The 18,951-nt window shown below is 38.6% G+C and overlaps 1 protein-coding gene across 2 annotated transcripts in view; it reads left to right on the forward strand.

The window, feature by feature from the left end:
• The window catches only part of MATN2 (matrilin 2), a 67,853-nt gene that overhangs the window by 9,299 nt on the left and 39,603 nt on the right, over positions 1–18,951 (forward strand). For both annotated transcript variants that reach the window (XM_061994684.1, XM_061994686.1), the window contains 2 exons: positions 11,929–12,498; positions 17,640–17,762. In XM_061994684.1, the coding sequence (XP_061850668.1) occupies positions 11,929–12,498; positions 17,640–17,762 (693 nt within the window). The remainder of the gene's footprint in view (positions 1–11,928; positions 12,499–17,639; positions 17,763–18,951) is intronic.

Genomic DNA, 18,951 nt, shown 5'->3' on the forward strand with positions numbered 1-18,951 from the left:
TCTCTGCAGAGCTGCTCTCCATGGATGGGGCTTTGGACACAGCCTGTCATTAGGGATTCATGGTACATGTCAATAGTAGGTGTAATCAATTATATCTGTCCAGCCACTGGTAGATGTGAAGTGCCCTGCCTCCCCATAAAAGTCTCCTAACCTAAGTGAATGTGAGGAATGTGAAATGTCCTGCAGAAAATGTATTGGGAAAAGAGAGGATACAAAGCCAGAACATGGGAGAAGGGTTGACAGAGAAGGTTGTGCTAAGTTTTATCAGTGAAACTCTTTTCCAAAAAAAATATATTTAAATATATTAAATTCCATAAAGTACTATTCACAGTCTGTCCTTTGTTAACTTAAACCCATTGACTTTCAATTCCTGTAGATGAAATTTAAGCCCAGTTAGGAGTAAAATTCCTATTCTTATTTATCTTTCTCAAAACTAGTAGATGCAATCTTGAGACACTTCAGGTTCTGCAACTGAGAGCTGAAAACCACAGCTCTGGGCATCTAGTGTGTCAAAACTATGAATGTGGAACAGTAAAGAGAAATTCCCACATTCACACGTCCCTCAAACTCTCAAACTTTCTAAAATCCTTAATTCTAAAATGTGATTAAACAGCAGCCCCTATTTAATATTTTAATATCCCCAGCAAATACTCTAAATGAGCTTATTATTTTGTGAAATAACCTACCTGTCTCTAGAAAATGAACACAATGGCAAGGTATTACTAGGAGAAGCTAAAAGGTGTCACGTTTCTCAGTTTGCCTTTTTTCTCTTCATTTTTTAATTGCTTTTATAGCCTCTTCTTTTAGATAGTGGAAAATAAAATAATTAGGACTCGATATAAATCAAAATGTATAGGTTACATTATTTCTTTTGTCTTTCAAAAGCAAAGCAGTTTATGGCCCCTGCATTTGGAAAATTCTGGATCCCTGTTCAGTTTGTTATATACAGGATGCCATCAATTCTGGCAGTGCTGGCTGAAAGAACCTTTTCAAGACATTAAATGATGCAAGAAACTTGAGACATTCTCTGATGCAACTTATAAAAGTACGTGGCAGTTTGGAGTCAAATTCTTGGGCCTTGCATTATGTTACAATAAATTAGGTCACCTGCTTTAGATTCAGCAGGGCATATAAACAGTGACCAGGTTGAAACGTGCCTCTCTAAAGAACAGAATGTGTAAAATGCATGCCACTCTGCTGGAAAGCTGTACTGTTCCTTAAATGATGTGAAAGAGAACAGGGCCAAACTGTGATCGCAGTGACATCAAGTCTATTGACTTAATACAGTCACTCCAGAGTTGCAGCAATTTAACAGGAATTAGAAGCCATCCCACTGTATATAATCTGCATATTATAAATAGTAGTGTCAATGCCAATTGCTGCTTTTGTAGAAAGACTTGGTTGGCAGGCAAAAGTGAGCAATATAGAACAAACAGTTAACCTAGAAAAGTAATAAAGTTCAGGTTGGTTTTGGGGTTTTCTTTGGGTGGAGATCTCTGTTTTTCACACTAAAAGGATTATGCCATGTAAATATTAGTGTTAAAATAATTTCTTTTTTTTTTTTTCATTTTACCATTTTTTTTTTTAACAGAAGTGTGCTGCTGTGATAAACTATTTACTGGCAAAATACTAGTAGGGTCCATGTACAGAAGTAAAAGTCCTTGCTCCAGGAAACTGACAACATAAATAAGCAAAATGGATTGGATGAAAAGTCCTATGGGATTGTCCACTTAGAGATTAAAGTACTGTAATTTTTTGGCAGCTGTATACTAATACTTAATAGATACCCGAATTGTGTTGTGAGGCCAAATAACCTATACATTTTAATGAAGGTTTCAAAATAAAAGCTATGTCTTTTCTGTGTTTCTCTTATCCCCAGTCTTTCTGCTACACCTCAACGTGCACTGTTCTAATTTGACAGTCTTTTTTCATCACTTACTGTAGTTTAAAGTTATTATTTTATGCAATGGTTTCTTTTGTGCAAGGATTGATTGGACATGCAGTGTTCAAAACTCTTTTTATGTGGCCCTTGAAAGCCAAACTAATTTGCAGGTTTTTCCTTTTTAAAAATAGTGAATCAAATTTCCAGATATTTAAAACTCATCATTATGAAGTACAGAGTGCTCACTGCATTTATGAACCACTACAGTCAGTTAAAATGATTCCAGTTGTACTTGTTGATTTAATTGAATCTGTTAACATTTTATTAGATCTTCATTGCAGTTATTAGTTGTAGAACTTATGTAGTTGCTTCAGAGAGAGAAAATACATTCATAATAACAGAATTTGCATCAGATGTCTGGAAAATATTGTTTTAACGTAGGTGTATTTATGTTTTTAAAGGACCATTTCCATGGTCCTGCAAGATCTTGTGAAATAAAAGAAAGAAATAGGATAGTCCATTTGTGTTTCTTATAGCAGAGGGTGGTCACCTCTCCTGTTATGTGACATGTGTACTAAATTTTGCCTTCACTTTCCTTTCATCAGTAATTTGATCTTGAATATTGGATTTTTGGCCTTATCCTGATTTCTTAAAGGAAATTAATCCTTTGGTATAGATTTTTAAAGGCTTTATCAGAGCTTCAAAGAGGTTTTACTTAGCTCTCTGACAAAACCATCACCCCTGCTGAGCACAGCTGCTTTGTTAGATTACACAGAGATCACTGCAAGCACATTTTGCCAGATTAGCATTGCATTTTGGATACTAAAGAAAAGCAGTAATGGAAATATACTTGGCTGCATGGTTGTAAAGATAAAATGACGTCTGTTACATTAGCTAATTCCCTTCAGATGTAAGTGAAATGGACTTCTGCACCTAAACAGACTGATGAAGAGCTGTGGCAGTTGTCCAGAGTGGTGATTTCCATATTGTGATTTCAAGGCCACAATCAGATGTCCAGCACCTTTTAGCAGCATCCATGCTCAGAAGCAGCATGTGCCCAGTCCTTGCAAGGTGGAGTCTTATTGGTGTTTGTTGTTGTGTGGGTTTTTTTGGCAGAGTGGATTTGGGACTTTGGTCCTACTGAATCTTATTATTTTACTATAAAAAAAAAGAAAAGCAAAATTTTAAGATTGTGGAAAAAACACAGGTTTTTGTGTTGGGTTTATTTTCTTGCTGAACTCTGTCCTTGTAAACTGGGCTTGTTTTTCACGTCACATGAGAGTATTTCTTTGGAGAGATCCAAGTGAATGCATGGGAATAATTGGATCAGCAGTAGAATAATATTCTAAGCAATAACATTCCCTTATTCCTCAGGAATATGAAACACACATCTGCTTTTGAAAATGTTTATGTGAGGGGAAAAGCTAATTGAAGGGGCATTCCTTTAAATGTTACATGATACCAGAAGAAAGAAATTACAAGATATTAACTGATACCGCACAAAATTGAAATGGAGATGGGAGAGGAGGCCAAGAAGGAAATGTACTTGGCTCCTGTTCAGTAGAAGCTGTTGCTAAATGCAAAAGTCCCTGTCTGTGTTGAATTATATTTTGCAACAAAATATGCAATGATTTATCTCTCAGTTGTATATGTATAATTCCACTAATAATATCAAGGGAACCAATACGAAGTATGCAGAGTGCTCACTAAATTTATGGATCACTCACTACAGTCAGCTAAAATTATTCCAAACGTTCTTATATCCAGCCTAGTTCTTAAACTGCTGAGGGTTTAACTTTAGGGCTCATGAATATTATCAAATTAACCATTCTGGGTTAAAATTTTGTCACAAATCAGAAGGTAAAATATGTGATAAAATTGAGTCTTGTCCATGATGCTTCTGTGTAGTGCAGATAAGACTTCTGTTTAATTTGAGTTGAATTCATTGTACATTTGTACACTAAGAGCTGGCCAGAGATCTCTAAATTCTGCTAATGTAGACAACTGAACCAACATGGGATAACTGCTGTAAGCAACCCAGTCACAGCCTCAGCGTGTATATGTGTTATTTCTTCATGTAAATGCAAATCTGCCAAGTTTTTTTGTCCTCAGTCATGCTAGGTAGACTCATTGTAACTGAAGTCTGCATTGTATTTGAAGTCAGAATTGTGTCATGATAACTACATCATATGTTTGGTGTACTTTGCTGATATGGTTGGTGTTTGTGGAGATCCAAACTATTCCAGGCAGTAAATAAAGGTAGAAAGAGAATACAAATAACATCTTTTAAATTATCATTTATTTAGTTAAAATACAAGCAAAATCCTAACCAAACTTTTGTAAGGATATGAGATAATCAAATATGCATCAATTTAGACTTTCTCTAATCAAAACAAAATTTCTGTATAAATAGAGATGTGTTATATTTGGAAAGAGAGGGAACAATGCATTTTACAGTCTGTGAAACTGTAGAAATGTTGAATGGTTTGGGTTGGAAGGGACCTTGAAGATCCAAGAATCCTTCTGAGGTATGTATGTACATCCTAAGAGTCGTTGTGTCTCAAGGCAGTATTAGCAAAATGTGCTTTGCTTCCCAATAGCAGTTGTCTCAATAGCTGAGAGGTCTCCTGGGGTCTTTATGTCAGCCTCTCCCCTGCAATAGCTGTTGTCCACTATCTACCTGGCTGGGATCTAAAACAGTAGCGGGAAGCTTACACTGGCTCAGACCACCCCGTTCTTTCAGGTTTCTGAGTTTTGTTTGATGGTTTGAGAGATGGTTTGGACACCATCTCTCTGTGTCTCTGAAGCTTGGTAGTCCGGCTTGTGCTGAGGCTGTGCCTCCGCAGCCCTAACAGGAGTCCTGGAGTCTGAGGTGAGATCTGAAGAGCAATTGTATCAATGCCTGGCCAGTTCCCTTCAAAAGCTGTCATCCCTTTAGCAGGCCCAACTACTGAGCCATGAGGGCTAGTTAGGACCAGGAGAGAATGGGCATTTGTGTCGTGTTCTGAGTATGCTCATCTGCAGACAGTTATCGTGGAGATCACCAAGTTTGGATTTTGGTCTGTTGGCAATTTTCAACCACATAACTTTATGCTTGCCAACTGGTGTATTTCGTATTTGTTATTAATTTTCAAGTCATAATAAAACAGCATTCACTTTTAAGCCACTTAAAGGGCAGTTCAGTTCTTAATGTTACGTGGGCTATAATTCTAGTTCTAGCAGCTCAGGAATTTTTCTTGTATTTCTTTAATGTGCTTGTATTTCCTTTAACAAATCTTTTTCTTTAACCTCATTCCTCTTTCCTCTCCTTTCTATGTGTTTTGTTCTTTTTTTTAAAAAAATTATTATTTTTCTTGCCCTCCTCTCCCCCCTTTTGTCCTTTTTCCTTGTTTTGGGGTTTTTTAAAGCAATTTTTAAGTTTTCCACAAGGAGGGAAGAATATCTGCTGCTTCAAAAAAAAAGAGTGCAAATGCTCTTTGAATTTCTGAAATTGTTTGTTACAACCCCCACAAATTACTGTGAAATACCATTTCTGTTTGTAAAACAGTTTGCCTTGACAATAACTCGCTGAGTAAAATTACAAACTGTTTTTTACTTGTATATTCTCAAAGAACTCAAAACCTTCTCAGTGTATTTTGTCTTGAAGGAAGACCGGGCCAAAAGAATGAATATTAAGTGTTCAAAAGTGTGATGATTTTGTGTTTCTTGTGACTACTTTAGCTTAACAGTGAAAAAAACACGTTTGTGCAAAATTAACTTGAAAATCCTTGAAAGAGCTTTTGCATGACTTGAGGAATATTTAATTTTGTAGGTGTGTAATCAAGACACTATTGTGAATGAAGACAATATGCTTTTAAATTGCTTTGGAAGCTAGAAGAGTCATTTATATATTTATGTGCTGCTGAAGTGGTAGAACTAATAGTTTGCTAGCAGGCATGATGTCCTACATATCTGGGGGGACAAGGGATAATGATACACAGCACTGTGACATGTTGGTGTTTTTAAAACTATTCTGGAAAAAAGTCTAACACTTAGTTGGATACCAATGCATAGAAAAATGTGGTTTCGGGTCAGCTGATCAATGAGTAATGTTGAGGTTGCTAACAGCTTTCCCTGTGAACAAAGACATGGGTAACTTTAAAGAAAAAATAAAGAATGGATGGGAGATTTTAAATCATGAGCTTAATGTCCTGAAAGCAGAATAACGCAAACTTGTTAAGGTCCTTTTTTTCACCGAATCTTCTATGCTGCTGCTAAAAGTTATTTACTTTATTCCTTCCAACATCACCCAGGTGAGCTACAAGCTAGATAAGAGTGTCAGATCTTCCAGGAAAAAAAAATACATTCTCCCATACAGTCACCTTTTTTGTGTGTTGGTTGTGATTTGTTGTTTAGAGATATGTGCAGGACAAGACAGAGTCACAAACAGAGTCATATGCCTATGGGCTCTCTGTGGGAACTGAATTCAAAGCAGCATGAACTGTGTTTCTCTATCATGGCTCAGAAAATTAATTCCTCCTCTCTCACAGATATGAGCTTCACTGAGGGGTTTGTGTCAGGAGGAGGTATTGATGCTGCCAGGTCTGGCATGGAGATATCAGGATGCCTTGTCCTTGTCCAGATGTTCCACTGCCTGAAAGGGAAAGCAACCTGCCCCCTAGTCCTCCTGACTGTGAAAGCAGTTTTGACTTCCATTAGGAAACCCAACAGTTTCCATCTCAGAATAGATGAAATATGCAAAAAGAGCTAAGAAACTTGAGAGTATTCCTACACCATACTTGGCTTTATGCCAGAGACAGCACCAGTCTCAGTAGAGAAATGGACAAATACTAGGAGTCAGTTTTGGGGACTCTGAAATCAAGCAGACTTTATGTTAATAATGACATTGTTATTTTGGACATGAAAGTAGGCAAGGTATAGAAATAGTGAGGTGAAATGAGAACAAGGTTATGGACCCTCCTGAAGTGACTAATAATGAAGCATTTGCATGTAGAAGGAAATGGAAATCTTTGGACAAGAGTCTCCTGCTGTACAGAAATTTTGGAACTTAAAAAACTAAAGAAATATCTGGAGGCTATGTTGCATTTAGTGCTCCCAGATGAAGAGATTTGTAAGGAGGAATGGGTGAGCTGCCAAACTCATAATGAATCTTTGGGTTAGGGCCAGAGGCGTGTGAGTTTGGGGAAAGGCTGAGAGCAAGGATAGGGCCATGGAGTACAGGGCCAGGTGTCGGACCTAGGGGCTGTCACAAAGCTGGCAAGAGGTGGAGTCACTGGCAGAACCAAGTGCAGCACAAATGCATGGCCAAGGAAAGGAATACTGAGCAGTTTCTAGCATTTACTTCAAGAACTAGGTATGATTATATCTGAAATGCACTATATGGTCTTTTGCCCTTCTTTTAATTAACTTCCACTCCTTCTTTTCTCATTTTAACTTGGACAAAATGTCTCACTAGAGCCAAGAAGCACTTGGAATTACTGTTATTCTTTATTTACTCTTGGCAACAACCACAAAATGTGTTTTCCAAAGAGGAACAATGTCACATGGACTGCTATGAACTTCATGCTTAATCTTTGCAAATGAAGCTACTGCGGATTCCTAGAAGCTGTATGTAGGTAATACATTGATATGTCTTTCTTCCCATCTGAGCATTTTGCTCTTGGTATATTTATGAATTAAGTGCAAATTTGAGTATTCTTCTCTTGTATGATTGTGTGGCAAGATGATTAAACCTTTTAGGTGCACTAAGAAGTCTTAGAGCTAAGCAATCTGAGAACCTGTCAAACCCAATCTTTCTAGCTGAAGGTTTTGCTAGGGAGAACCAGAATTCTGAACATCAAGAACAAATATTTTACACTTAGCAAGTTCATATATTTTGAAACAATTTTGTTAGGAGTTATACTGAGATTTATAAAAAGAAATTGTAAAGTAGAGAGGCAAAGAAGATTGAAGGCTAGATGAAAAATGAAATCATAACATGACAAAGAAAGAAGAGAAACTTAGGAAGAATTATGTGCTACCTGGGAGAATAGTTTTCTCCTCTTTAATTCTCAGTGAAGACTTCTATTACTCAAAGATAAAATCTAAAAAAAAATTGGGTATTATTGCAGGCAGTGTTGCAGGGCATGTAAATAGTTTTGTATATACATTACTGTGAGGTGAGCTAAAAAAATACAATATATTGAGGTTTAAAATTGCCATCAATGCATTCCCTGCTTGGACAATATTTTTTCTATGATTTCTCTTTTTTTCTTAACTGATCTCACCCTTTCTTTTTGCTTAAATTGTATTAGTCTGTAGCAAATGTCTTCATGGAACTAATATTCATTTGCAATAAATTACTTTTGAATATGTTAAGTTTGCTGTAGTATTTACCAAATTGAGCTAACCTCCTTTTGCTTTGCATACACTAAAAACCCTCTTGAACGTTTTTTCTTTCTCATGTGTTGGAATAGAGACCTATATAACCAAATAAGTAATATTCAGTAGGACAACAATAGAAAATAAATAATGCATTTTTAAACACCCTTTTCAAGGGAGCTGGCTTGCAAAAACTTTGGAAAAATCACCGTTTAAAACTTGTGTCCTTTGAATGTGTTCTGTTTTAATATCCCAAAATGAAACTGTCTGAGGAACTTAAACAGTACCAGGGGACATTCTTGGGCATTGGAACTCCACCATTATTGTTTCTGTTAAATTACTGGAGCTGTCTCTGGCCTGCAGTGGTTAGCACTGCCCAAGCAATCCCTGATGTGTGGTTCAGAGACTACAGGGGGACAGTGGTTACTCCCAGTAGGCAGCTTGCATGCAGCCACTCTGTTTTAGCAAGAAGGTGAGTTTAATAGTGTGGATGCCAGCCAGTTGACCTCTGAGCTTAGCCTGTATTTTAGACTGCTCTCTGGCACCGAGACTGGCAGTGTAAAACAGCCTGCTTCTGTACTACTAAATACTCTGAGCTTACAAAGTGATAAATATATCACTTTACATGAGAAGAGTGGAAAGGAATTACTTTTGGGTACAAGGATATTTTCAAAAGTTGTGAGAAAGTTCCCTGTTTAAAATCAGAAGTGGCAAGAGGAAGAAACAGGCTGCCCAGATGGGTTGTTGAGTCTCCTTCTCTGGGAACACCCAAAACCCACCTGGACAAGTTCCTGTGTGACCTACTCTAGGTGGTCCTGCTCTGGCAGGGGGGTTGTACTGGGTGATCTCTTGAGGTCCCTTCCAACCCTTAAGATTCTGTGTTTCTGTGATAGTTTACAGGGCATGTATGAAAGCATAAGACTGATAAAAGGGTATCACTGAAAGTTTATCTGAGGGGAAATGAGTGTTCAGATCTGTTAGTCATTACTGGGTGCCACTCCTCAAAATACCACCCAGCAGGCCTTTTGTGTATTAAAAGAGTTACATTTTATTTTTCATTGACCCCCATCTCAGCTAATAATAATTACAAGATTATTAAAAATTCCCACCAAGTCAGAAGACAAAGGATTTAAATACTTTAAAATTTGGAAACATTTGATATTTCAATAGATAGAATTTTGCTAGTGAAAGTAGTTTCGGATTATATTGTATTACATTCAGACTTAAGTAATTTAGCTTAATGGGCTGTGTTTCTGGTAGTATTATTCACTAATGCCATCCAGCTTTTTTCCCACCAAGATTGATGCCAGACTTCTAAATACCTAACTGAGTCTCTTCAGACTGGGATCCAAATCTTTGTGTTCAGATTAAGAGGTTTCAACACCATGGCTCTGGTTTTGGCTTGTTTTAATGGAAATAAAATAGCAGTCATTTTACCCTTCTCTGTCCTTACCCTCACATGCACACACATATTCTTAGCCTTTTTTTTCAGTAATTATCTGTCTTGCCCCTTGCTCTGCTCCCACAAGTCATAACTTATCACCATCTTTGTATTCCTGCTGTGCTGGATTATTTCATGTTATGTAAGTTAAAATAATAAATAATTAGATATGCCACTAAGATAATAAGGTGGAAAATATTTAATATGTCAGGATATCTGTATCCTGTGAAAACTGGAATTTTGTTTCTGCTCAATTTGGCTTGCATTCAACATCCTCTGATTTTGAAAGAATAAGCATATTCCTCTGCTTACGAATAAAGCCATACTGTAGACTACACATGAATAAATCCAATCAGTCCTTTTTATTGCCATCAAAGAGCATTTTTATTCTATGCCCACAAATGTTCTTGGTCATCTGTGAAAGAGGCCTCTGAGACAGCAAGGGAAAACAGGCATCTCTCTCACTCATTGAGTTAGCAGAAGTATGGTTATCATTCATCAACAGTAACAAGTAAACTCATGTAAAGGCTTGTGTACAGACAGATGCTTTTCCAATTGAGTCTTTGATTGGCCCACTTGTACTAGTGCAGTATGACATGACCTTTAATTATACAGTCACATACTATTTTTCCACCGAGCATTTGCCTTATTCAGTGCAGAAGACGGATCACAGCACACTGGGAATTGAATTGGTTTGGGCAATAAGGGAAAATACTGATATGGGATATCTCGGCTTAATAACATGAGGATGCCGCTGCAGTTTGATAATCATTCTTGCCACTTTTTAGGCTTTTAAGCCAGGCAGACAAATGGTATACTAGCTACCTTATGGGTTTATTCACAGCCACAGGAATTTAAGAACATGAGCTGACGCACAGGTTGAAGCCATAGATCCATCTAACCCAGTGTCCTGTCTCTGACAGCAGTCAAAAGTGAATGCATATGAAGAAGTTTAAGGACAAGACAATACTACCTGCAGGTATTCCCACAACTGCCATGCTTTTGTGGCTTGGGAATTTCCTAATCCAGAGTGGTCCTTAATGTAAACATTAAACCTCAACTAAATTCTATTCACCAGTGTTTCATTAAGCCCTTTAAAGTCCTTTTAATCCTTTGCCATATGCTGCCTTCTGTGGCAAGGCTTGTGGCTCACCTCCCCCTGCTTGCCTTAAGCCTGCTGTGTGGTGGCTTTCTGTGAATGGTCATCCTTATCCATTCTCGTCATGCACCTCATGCATATGTCTATGCTGAGCAGAAGCCAGAGGATGCACCCAGGATCCCAGAAAGCTAATAGCATGCCCAGAACTGCACTTCTGCTGTTTTCCGTGTTATCTTGGCCTGCCCATCTGTGCAACTGTCAGATATAGACATGCTCTGTGGTATTTCTTCTTCAATGACTCATGGAAAAGAGGACTGTTGATGGTTGAAATAGAAGATTTCAGGCAGTGAATGAGTGGTCTTTTGGCCAAGTTGAGTGTCTGTTTTAGACAACAGGATTTTCACTCTGGTACAGTCACAGAATTTCTGTGTGATGCTGAGGTAGTCCAACAGGTGAAACTTTTCCCAGATGGCCATTAATTATGTATTTGAAATCATGGGGCTTGATTTGCAGAAGTGCTGAGCACTCACAGCTGCAGAGAGCTCATCACTGAGAGCTGTATTTTGTAGATGTGAAGTGGTACTTACTGCCAAGTTCCGTGAAAAATCATCACCTCATGTCTCATATTGGTCATTGCAATTAACAGATACTTTTGACCTGAATGCCAGTGTATGCTGTTTTCCCTGTTCATAATGAGGGACTAATACCACTCTGCCTTATCAGAGTGTTAGATTTCTGAATTCTCAGATTCTACTTCAAAAAGCACCACAGTGCAGCCCACTCGAATAGTAACTACGTAATTCAGAGGGAGTTTCCACCCTTTGTGGGGTATGATGTCAAAATCTCAACAACAATAGCAAAGCAGAGTATGGTAAAAGTATCTCCCCATTCCACTACCATTAACCATTCTGGGCATGGATCTTACACACACAAATGCTTATCATGTCACAGGCAGCTTTTGTTACTTGCTAGGGGCCAAATATATGTTGCCTCAGTAGCCTTAGTTCTGGCATCTCCTCTTTTTTCCTGTATTTTCACAGCACTTGTTAGGATGTTTATTTGTACAAAACAAGCATCAGGTCAACCTGAACTGATTTGCATTTTGAAATTCTTGTAAAATACTTTTGTTTGCATTTTACCTTCCAGAAAGTACTTGCGACGACAAACGTCTGGACCTTGTCTTCATCATTGATAGCTCTCGCAGCGTCCGTCCTTATGACTTTGAAAAAGTTAAGGAGTTCATTTTAACCATTTTGCAGTTTCTGGACATCAGTCCAGAGGCCACCCGTGTGGGTCTGATTCAGTATGGCAGCACAGTCAAACACGAGTTCTCACTGAAAACCTTCAGAAGAAAGCAAGATATCGAAAGAGCAGTGAAGAGGATGATGCACCTCTCAACTGGCACCATGACTGGACTGGCTCTTCAGTATGCAGTGAACATCGCTTTTTCAGAGTCGGAAGGAGCTCGACCTCTGAAACAAAATGTGCCCCGAATTATCATGATCGTGACAGATGGAAGGCCTCAGGATCCAGTGGCAGAGATAGCCGCTAAAGCACGTAACTCGGGAATCCTCATTTTTGCCATTGGAGTGGGAAGAGTAGATATGAACACACTGAAGTCCATTGGGAGTGAACCACACGAAGAGCATGTGTTTCTGGTTGCTAATTTCAGTCAGATTGAAACCTTGACCTCTGCCTTCCAGACTAAACTTTGTGGTAAGCTTTTTATCTATAGATTTGAATAGGTAGATGAAAGTAAAACACAGAAAAAAATTATGCATTATAATTAAACTAGTGGTTGGGCTTTTTTACATATTCTCTCTGTTAGAATATATATTGAAAAAAAGGCTGCCCAGAGGGGTTGTGCAGTCTCCTTCCTCGGAGGTCTTCAAGACCCTCCTGGACGTGTTCCTATATGACCTGATCTAGGTGAACCTGCTTCTGCAGGAGGGTTGGACTAGATGATCTCTAAAGGTCCCTTCCAACCCCTACCAGTCTATGATTCTATCCAGACAACGTTCAGAACAGCAGTCATACATATGGGGAAAAACTAATTCAACTGCTGAGTGCCATAAACTGTGATCTAATTCCTAGCAGTCATAAGCAGTGAGGCAAACACCCATAATCACCATTTTGCTATTCATTGCATAATAGCAATAAATTTCCAGCTCTCTACTATCTGAATATTAGATGAGTTGTTTCTTCTATTGATTTTAAATGTGATCTCTCTTAGTACTGAAACTTCAAACTGATCAGCAGCCTTTTGTTTATTTTAAAAATTCTTTGGAGTTCATGGATTCCTCTCCCAAAACTTAAATATTCATTCTATGCCAACAATTACCTCTGTGCATGCCTTGTGACTAGAAGTGAGACACAGAGGCATGGTAGTAGTTTTGCTCCATCCATGTTTAATACAGAAAGTTATGAAAAGCCATTACAGTGCTATTTTCCATTCATACAGTAAATAGTATTTTATTAGATACTAATTTACAACAATGAAATCACTTCCATCTGTAATTCTCTGATATGAAATCACCTTTGAAAAATATTGTGGCATACCTAACTCATTTTATTCCAATCTATGTACTTAACATCATTTCATTTTTTATTTTTTCCTGAGATAAATACAAATGATCTTCATACAGATTTGGCATTAAGCTGAGGCATTTTCAACAGAGTCTAGAAAAAGAATGCGTGATGAGATTGCATGCTCACTCATCTCTAGGGATGCTTTTGCCAGAAAAGAACTGAGGCTAATTGTCAGGATAGTCTGGAGAATTTTCCTTACTTGATCTTTTCCAAAATTGTTTCAGAGAGAAACAGGGCTCCAGCTGAACTGCATCAGCACAATACACCATCACAGACATTCATCAGATCATAGATATTTTCCTGATTCTTTCTTGCTGTATTAGCTGGCATAGTAAGATACAAGAAAGATTAAAATAAACATGGATTGAGAGTTTAAATGGAACAAACAGCAAATGCCTTAAAACTTCATCTTACTGGATTTTATTAATTGCATTTTAGAAACAAATCCAGTATAAATACCATTTAACTCATTTTTTTTCTATCTAGGCAGTGTCCAGTAAATATATTACAGTTTTATAGCTCACTTTTAATCCAAATATTTGTGATCCTCAATAAAACCACCCCCCTTGCAGATGGAGGAACATTGAGGTGACAAGGATTGCTGCTGCCTCCTTTTCTCAGGGATTACTTCCACAACATTTGCTCTGTCAGGAATTGAAGGTGAGAACCAAACACACAGTAAAAACACAGGCCCAGAGGCAACAGAGAATTTAAACTGTTAGATTCTTATGGATTTCAACTTAAGGGTTCAACTACAGATAGGATCCTTAATATTTTATTAAGTCTGGCCTGTGAGGCAGCATTCAGCTTGCTGAATTTCAAGAGAGCAATCTAAGCATCTTCTGCTTCCTAGAGTATATACATTTGTCTCAGGAAATGTGCTTAGTTTTTTGTTTAAATCCTCCCCAGCGTGTACCCAGAGTTAACTGAGTCAAACATCTGGACACCTTGCTTCTTAGCTAGAGCAATTGAAAGCATCCCTCCGGTCATGTCTCTGGGCATGCAGTCTGCTAGGCTTCAATGCTGTGAGAAAGGACACTGGCAGCCGGACTGTCCTTGTGTCTGGGTTGCCCTTATGTCTGTGGGAACAAGTCTTCATAGTTCCTGTGAAGATAAGAGAAAAACCTATCCAAGTGATGAAGCTTTGTGGAGAAAATAAGAAGTGAACCAAATTAACCACATTTTAGCTGTGGATGGCAGAGATTACCCATTGCCTAGCAGCTATGTTCTCAGAGGAATCCGTAAAATTGGCTGTGCTCCATCTTCTGCTAAGTGAGTGCCTCTCTATTCCTACAGTTCCCTACAGTTGCTGCCTCTCCTACTAAGATTTGGGGGTGTCAGAAAGAGCAGTTGAAGCCAGGAGATCCCAGAGGCCTCTTTTTGTTACCACTCAGGTAAAAGAGAAACAAACAGCATCCTGGGAAATCAGAGGCATAGGGAGCAAGACAAGTGTTGAAAACTCAGGAAAAAAAAAAAAAACCAAACCAGAAATGGGGACAGAATCCAGGAAAGGAGGTGGAGATTGAGTAGAGGAAAAGTGAGAAACACAGAAGCAGTCAGGAGCAAATAGTCTTTATCATTCTCACATAAAGTAGATAGTAGTGTCGTCTCCATTGTACATTGGAGGAATGGAGATACGAGAACAGGGTTAAGACTGTTAAGATTGCTCACTGACTTTAAATATTTAACTCAGTACAACTCCTGGTCTGATTTTCTGGAGCATTCATCATTTTCAGGCTAACATACCAGTCACGGTTCTACAGTCTTCACTTGCAGCTGAGAGCCCCACATTCTTGCAAATCCAGATCTTTCTGTCTGAATACCTACAGTGTGGAAGTTGATGCTTGCTTGAAGATACTCATATTATTGGCTTGCTCAAAATCAGATAAAGACCCTGTGACACAGACAGAGATAAAATCTAATTTGCAAGGCTCACGTTCAAATTCTTTAATTATGAGACCACCCTTTCTATTACTTCAGTCCTTGGCTGTGTCCACCAAACACAGAATCAGAAAATGGTAGGCATTGAAAGAGACCTTTAGAGATCATCTAGTCCAATCCCCCTGCAGAAGCAGGTTCATCTAGATCAGGTCGCATAGGAACATTTCCAGGTGGGTCTTGAAGACCTCCAAGGAAGGAGACCCCACAACCCCTCTGGGCAGCCTGTGCCAGGGCTCCCTCACCTGAACAGTGAAATAGTTTTTTCTTATGTTTAAGTGGAACTTTTTGTGTTCCAGCTTCATCCCATTACCCTTTGTCCTGTTGCTAGATACTATAAAAAAAAAGAGATGTCCCAACCTCCTGACATCCATCATTTAAATACTTATATTAATGAGGTCTCCCCTCGGTCTGCTCTTCTCTAAACAGCCCCAGTTCCCGCAGCCTTTCCTTTTATGGAAGATGTTCCAGTTCCCTGATTTTCTTGGTGGCCCTGTGCTGGACTCTCTCCAGAAGTTCCCTGTCCCTCTTGAGCTGAGGAACCCAGAACTGGACACAGGACTCCAGATGAGGCCTCACCAGGGCAGGGTAGGGGGGGAGCAGAACCTCCCTTGACCTGCTGGCCACACTCTTCTTGATGCATCCCAAGATGCCATTGGCCTTCTTGGCCACGGGGGCACATTACTGGCTCATGGTTAGTTGATTATCAGTCAAGACTCCCAGGTCTCTCTCCCCAGCCTGTACTGGTGCATGGGGTTGTTCCTCCCCAGATGCGGGACTCTGCCCTTGTCCTTGTTGAACCTCATGAGGTTCCTCTCTGCCCAACTCTCAAGCCGGTCGAGATCCCACTGAATGGCAGCACAGCCTTCTGGGGAATCAGCCAGTCCTCCCAGTTTGGTGTCATCAGCCAACTTGCTGAGGGTACTCTCTGTCCCCTCATCCAGGTCGTTGATGAAGATGTAGAACAAGACTGGCCCCAGAACCGATCCCAGTGGAACTCCACTGGCCACAGGCCTCCAACTCAACTCTGTTCCATTGATCCCTCTGGGCTCTGTCATTCAGCCAGCTCTCGATCCACCTCACTGTCCACTCATCCAAGCCACACTGCCTGAGTTTTCTCATTAGTCTGTTATGGGAGACAATGTCAAAGCCTTGCTGAAATCAAGATAGGTGACATCCACTGCTCTCCCCTCATCTAGCCAGCCAGTTATGTACTCATAGAAGGCTATCAGGTTGATCAAACAGGATTTCCCATGGGTGAATCCATGTTGACTCTCCCTGATAACCCTTTTTTTCTTCATATGTTCAGTAACTACATTCAGGATGAGTTGTTCCATCACCTTTACATACCATATGTTTAGTTAGTTTTCAGGTTTCTTTTTTGGCTACTAGAAGATTACTGTTAGTATCTATACTGTTAGTGTCTATCAATCTATCACAATAAAGAACACATCAATCCCTAACTGTTGTTGAGCTAAATAATTCATCTGTATATTGTAGAAATTGCATGCAAGCAATGCTCCACTGGAAGGAAGACATCAGGGAGGTTTCTTAATTCTCAGTAGTGATGTGGACAGAAGTAGTTCAGCAATGAATTTGACAGAATGAACCCACTATTCTTTTTCTTTCTTATGTCTCAGTCCGTTGCATTTTATGACTTGCTACTAACAACATAAAATAAAAACAGATTAAAAATAGATTCAAAAAGACCTGTGCTCTGGAGTGTAGCCCGGCTCAGTTCCCACTTACTTACCAAATCTTGGAGATGTATGACCTCAGAGTTATCATGTATTGCCAGAGTGTTCCTCAACATCAACATTAAGCAAGCAAGATTCTTCATCAAGCTATTTTCTAGTTATTCGTCTTTAGTATTGTGCTGTGCAGTGATTTTCTTCATTCAAGAAATCGAATGTCTTCTAGAACGCTTTATACTTAAATTCCACTTATTTTCTAAATCTTAATGTGGTAGGCTTGTTTCATTGTGATCTTGAGACCATGATAGTCATTGGTGTTTCCAGATTCTCTATTGTATGTTTTTATTTTGTTTATATCTCCATTCCACATGTCATTTCATGTCCAAAAACATGCCACCAATGTCAACCTGACAGAAAATACCTGAATTCCTGCTCTTCTTAGGAAGAAATTTATCGTACTGTTAAGGATTTCTTTTGCAGCCTTACAGGCTTAGGCTTCCAGTTTTGTCTTTAATGTCAATGCTTAATTTGAAATTTCTAAATTACTTCAGCAAAACTTTCTACACCTTTTTTTTCCAATCGTGACCACAAGGAAGAGAGACCAACACTTAAAAACATTTTACTTTTTTCTTGCAGTGCCCCATATGTGCAGTACCGTTGAGCATCGCTGTGATCACTTCTGCATAAACACCCCTGGCTCCTACCTATGCAGGTGTAAACAAGGATACATTCTGAATGCTGATGAGAAGACTTGCAGTAGTATGTTATCCTTCTTTACTTTTCTCTTTCACACTCCCAAAAAGTGCTTTAACATCATGTACCATTTTTGTTGGGCTCAAGCTCCATATGTAATTAATGTGATCATCAGAAAGAGTCTGAAAAGGTGAAGTTGGAATTTTTTTTCTTGGTTTGTGTAAATTAATTTCTTATAAAACTTTCTGAAATGCATCAGGCTAATTCTTATAGACAGCTCACCAGAGATATGCTGTAATTACATAAAATTGTATTTGAATCATAGAATCATAGAATAGTAGGGGTTGGAAGGGACCTTTAGAGATCCAACCCCCCTGCAGAAGCAGGTTCACCTAGATCAGGTGACACCAGAATGTTATTAGTGTAATAATTTCAACAATGAAGCAACAACCAAAGAAAGAACTGTTTTATCATCTCATATAAAGTCAATCCAGTTGCTTTAGTAGTTTGTCCAAATAGCACAGAAAGGTGCAATAAACCCTATACTAGTGTGGTGAACTGAAATAACTTGCCATTCTGAAAAGCTCTTCCTAGCTGCTGCTTGAAGTTGTTCAAAGAATACTTTCAAAAGTCTGGTTTATGTTTTCATTTCCTTCTTTAAAAGTGTTGGTTTTTTTCTGGTTTAAATTGACTTTATAATAACAAACTATATTTCACTTTGTGATCTTCGTAAGTAGTAGTTCTGTTCATTTTAACTTGCTTTCTAGTAGTCAACAGTAGACTACAAGCAGGATTCTATCTTAAAGGTCTCTTCCAACTGAAACAATTTTGTGAGTCTACATTAGATGGGTGATGCCAAATTTATTTCTAATCATTATTTGAAATAAATTATTATTTATCATTATTTTAAAGAAATATAATACTGCTTTTAATTACTTGTGGTAAATGTACTTAGTAAAAATGCAGTTTCTTATCCCATGACAGTGCATGGATTCAAGTGAAATTTGCCAAACTGATTTTAGCCAGAAGAAAGATTTTGGAAAATGTCTTCTCAAAAAGCTGGAGGAGACAATCATAGTAAGAGCATAGAATGTAGCCCTCACAATTGATAATTTAGAACTAAGGTAAAGGACACGGGCTCAAATCCTATCCTTGTGTTTGAACTCACATGTTTCACAGCTCAGGAGAGCTCCTCAGAGAGGTAATAGAATTTATGAGCAAAGGAGACAAAGCCTGGACAAATTGGACAACTTAT

This window comes from Colius striatus, chromosome 4 (genome assembly GCF_028858725.1).
Source record: "Colius striatus isolate bColStr4 chromosome 4, bColStr4.1.hap1, whole genome shotgun sequence".
Taxonomy (NCBI): domain Eukaryota; kingdom Metazoa; phylum Chordata; class Aves; order Coliiformes; family Coliidae; genus Colius; species Colius striatus.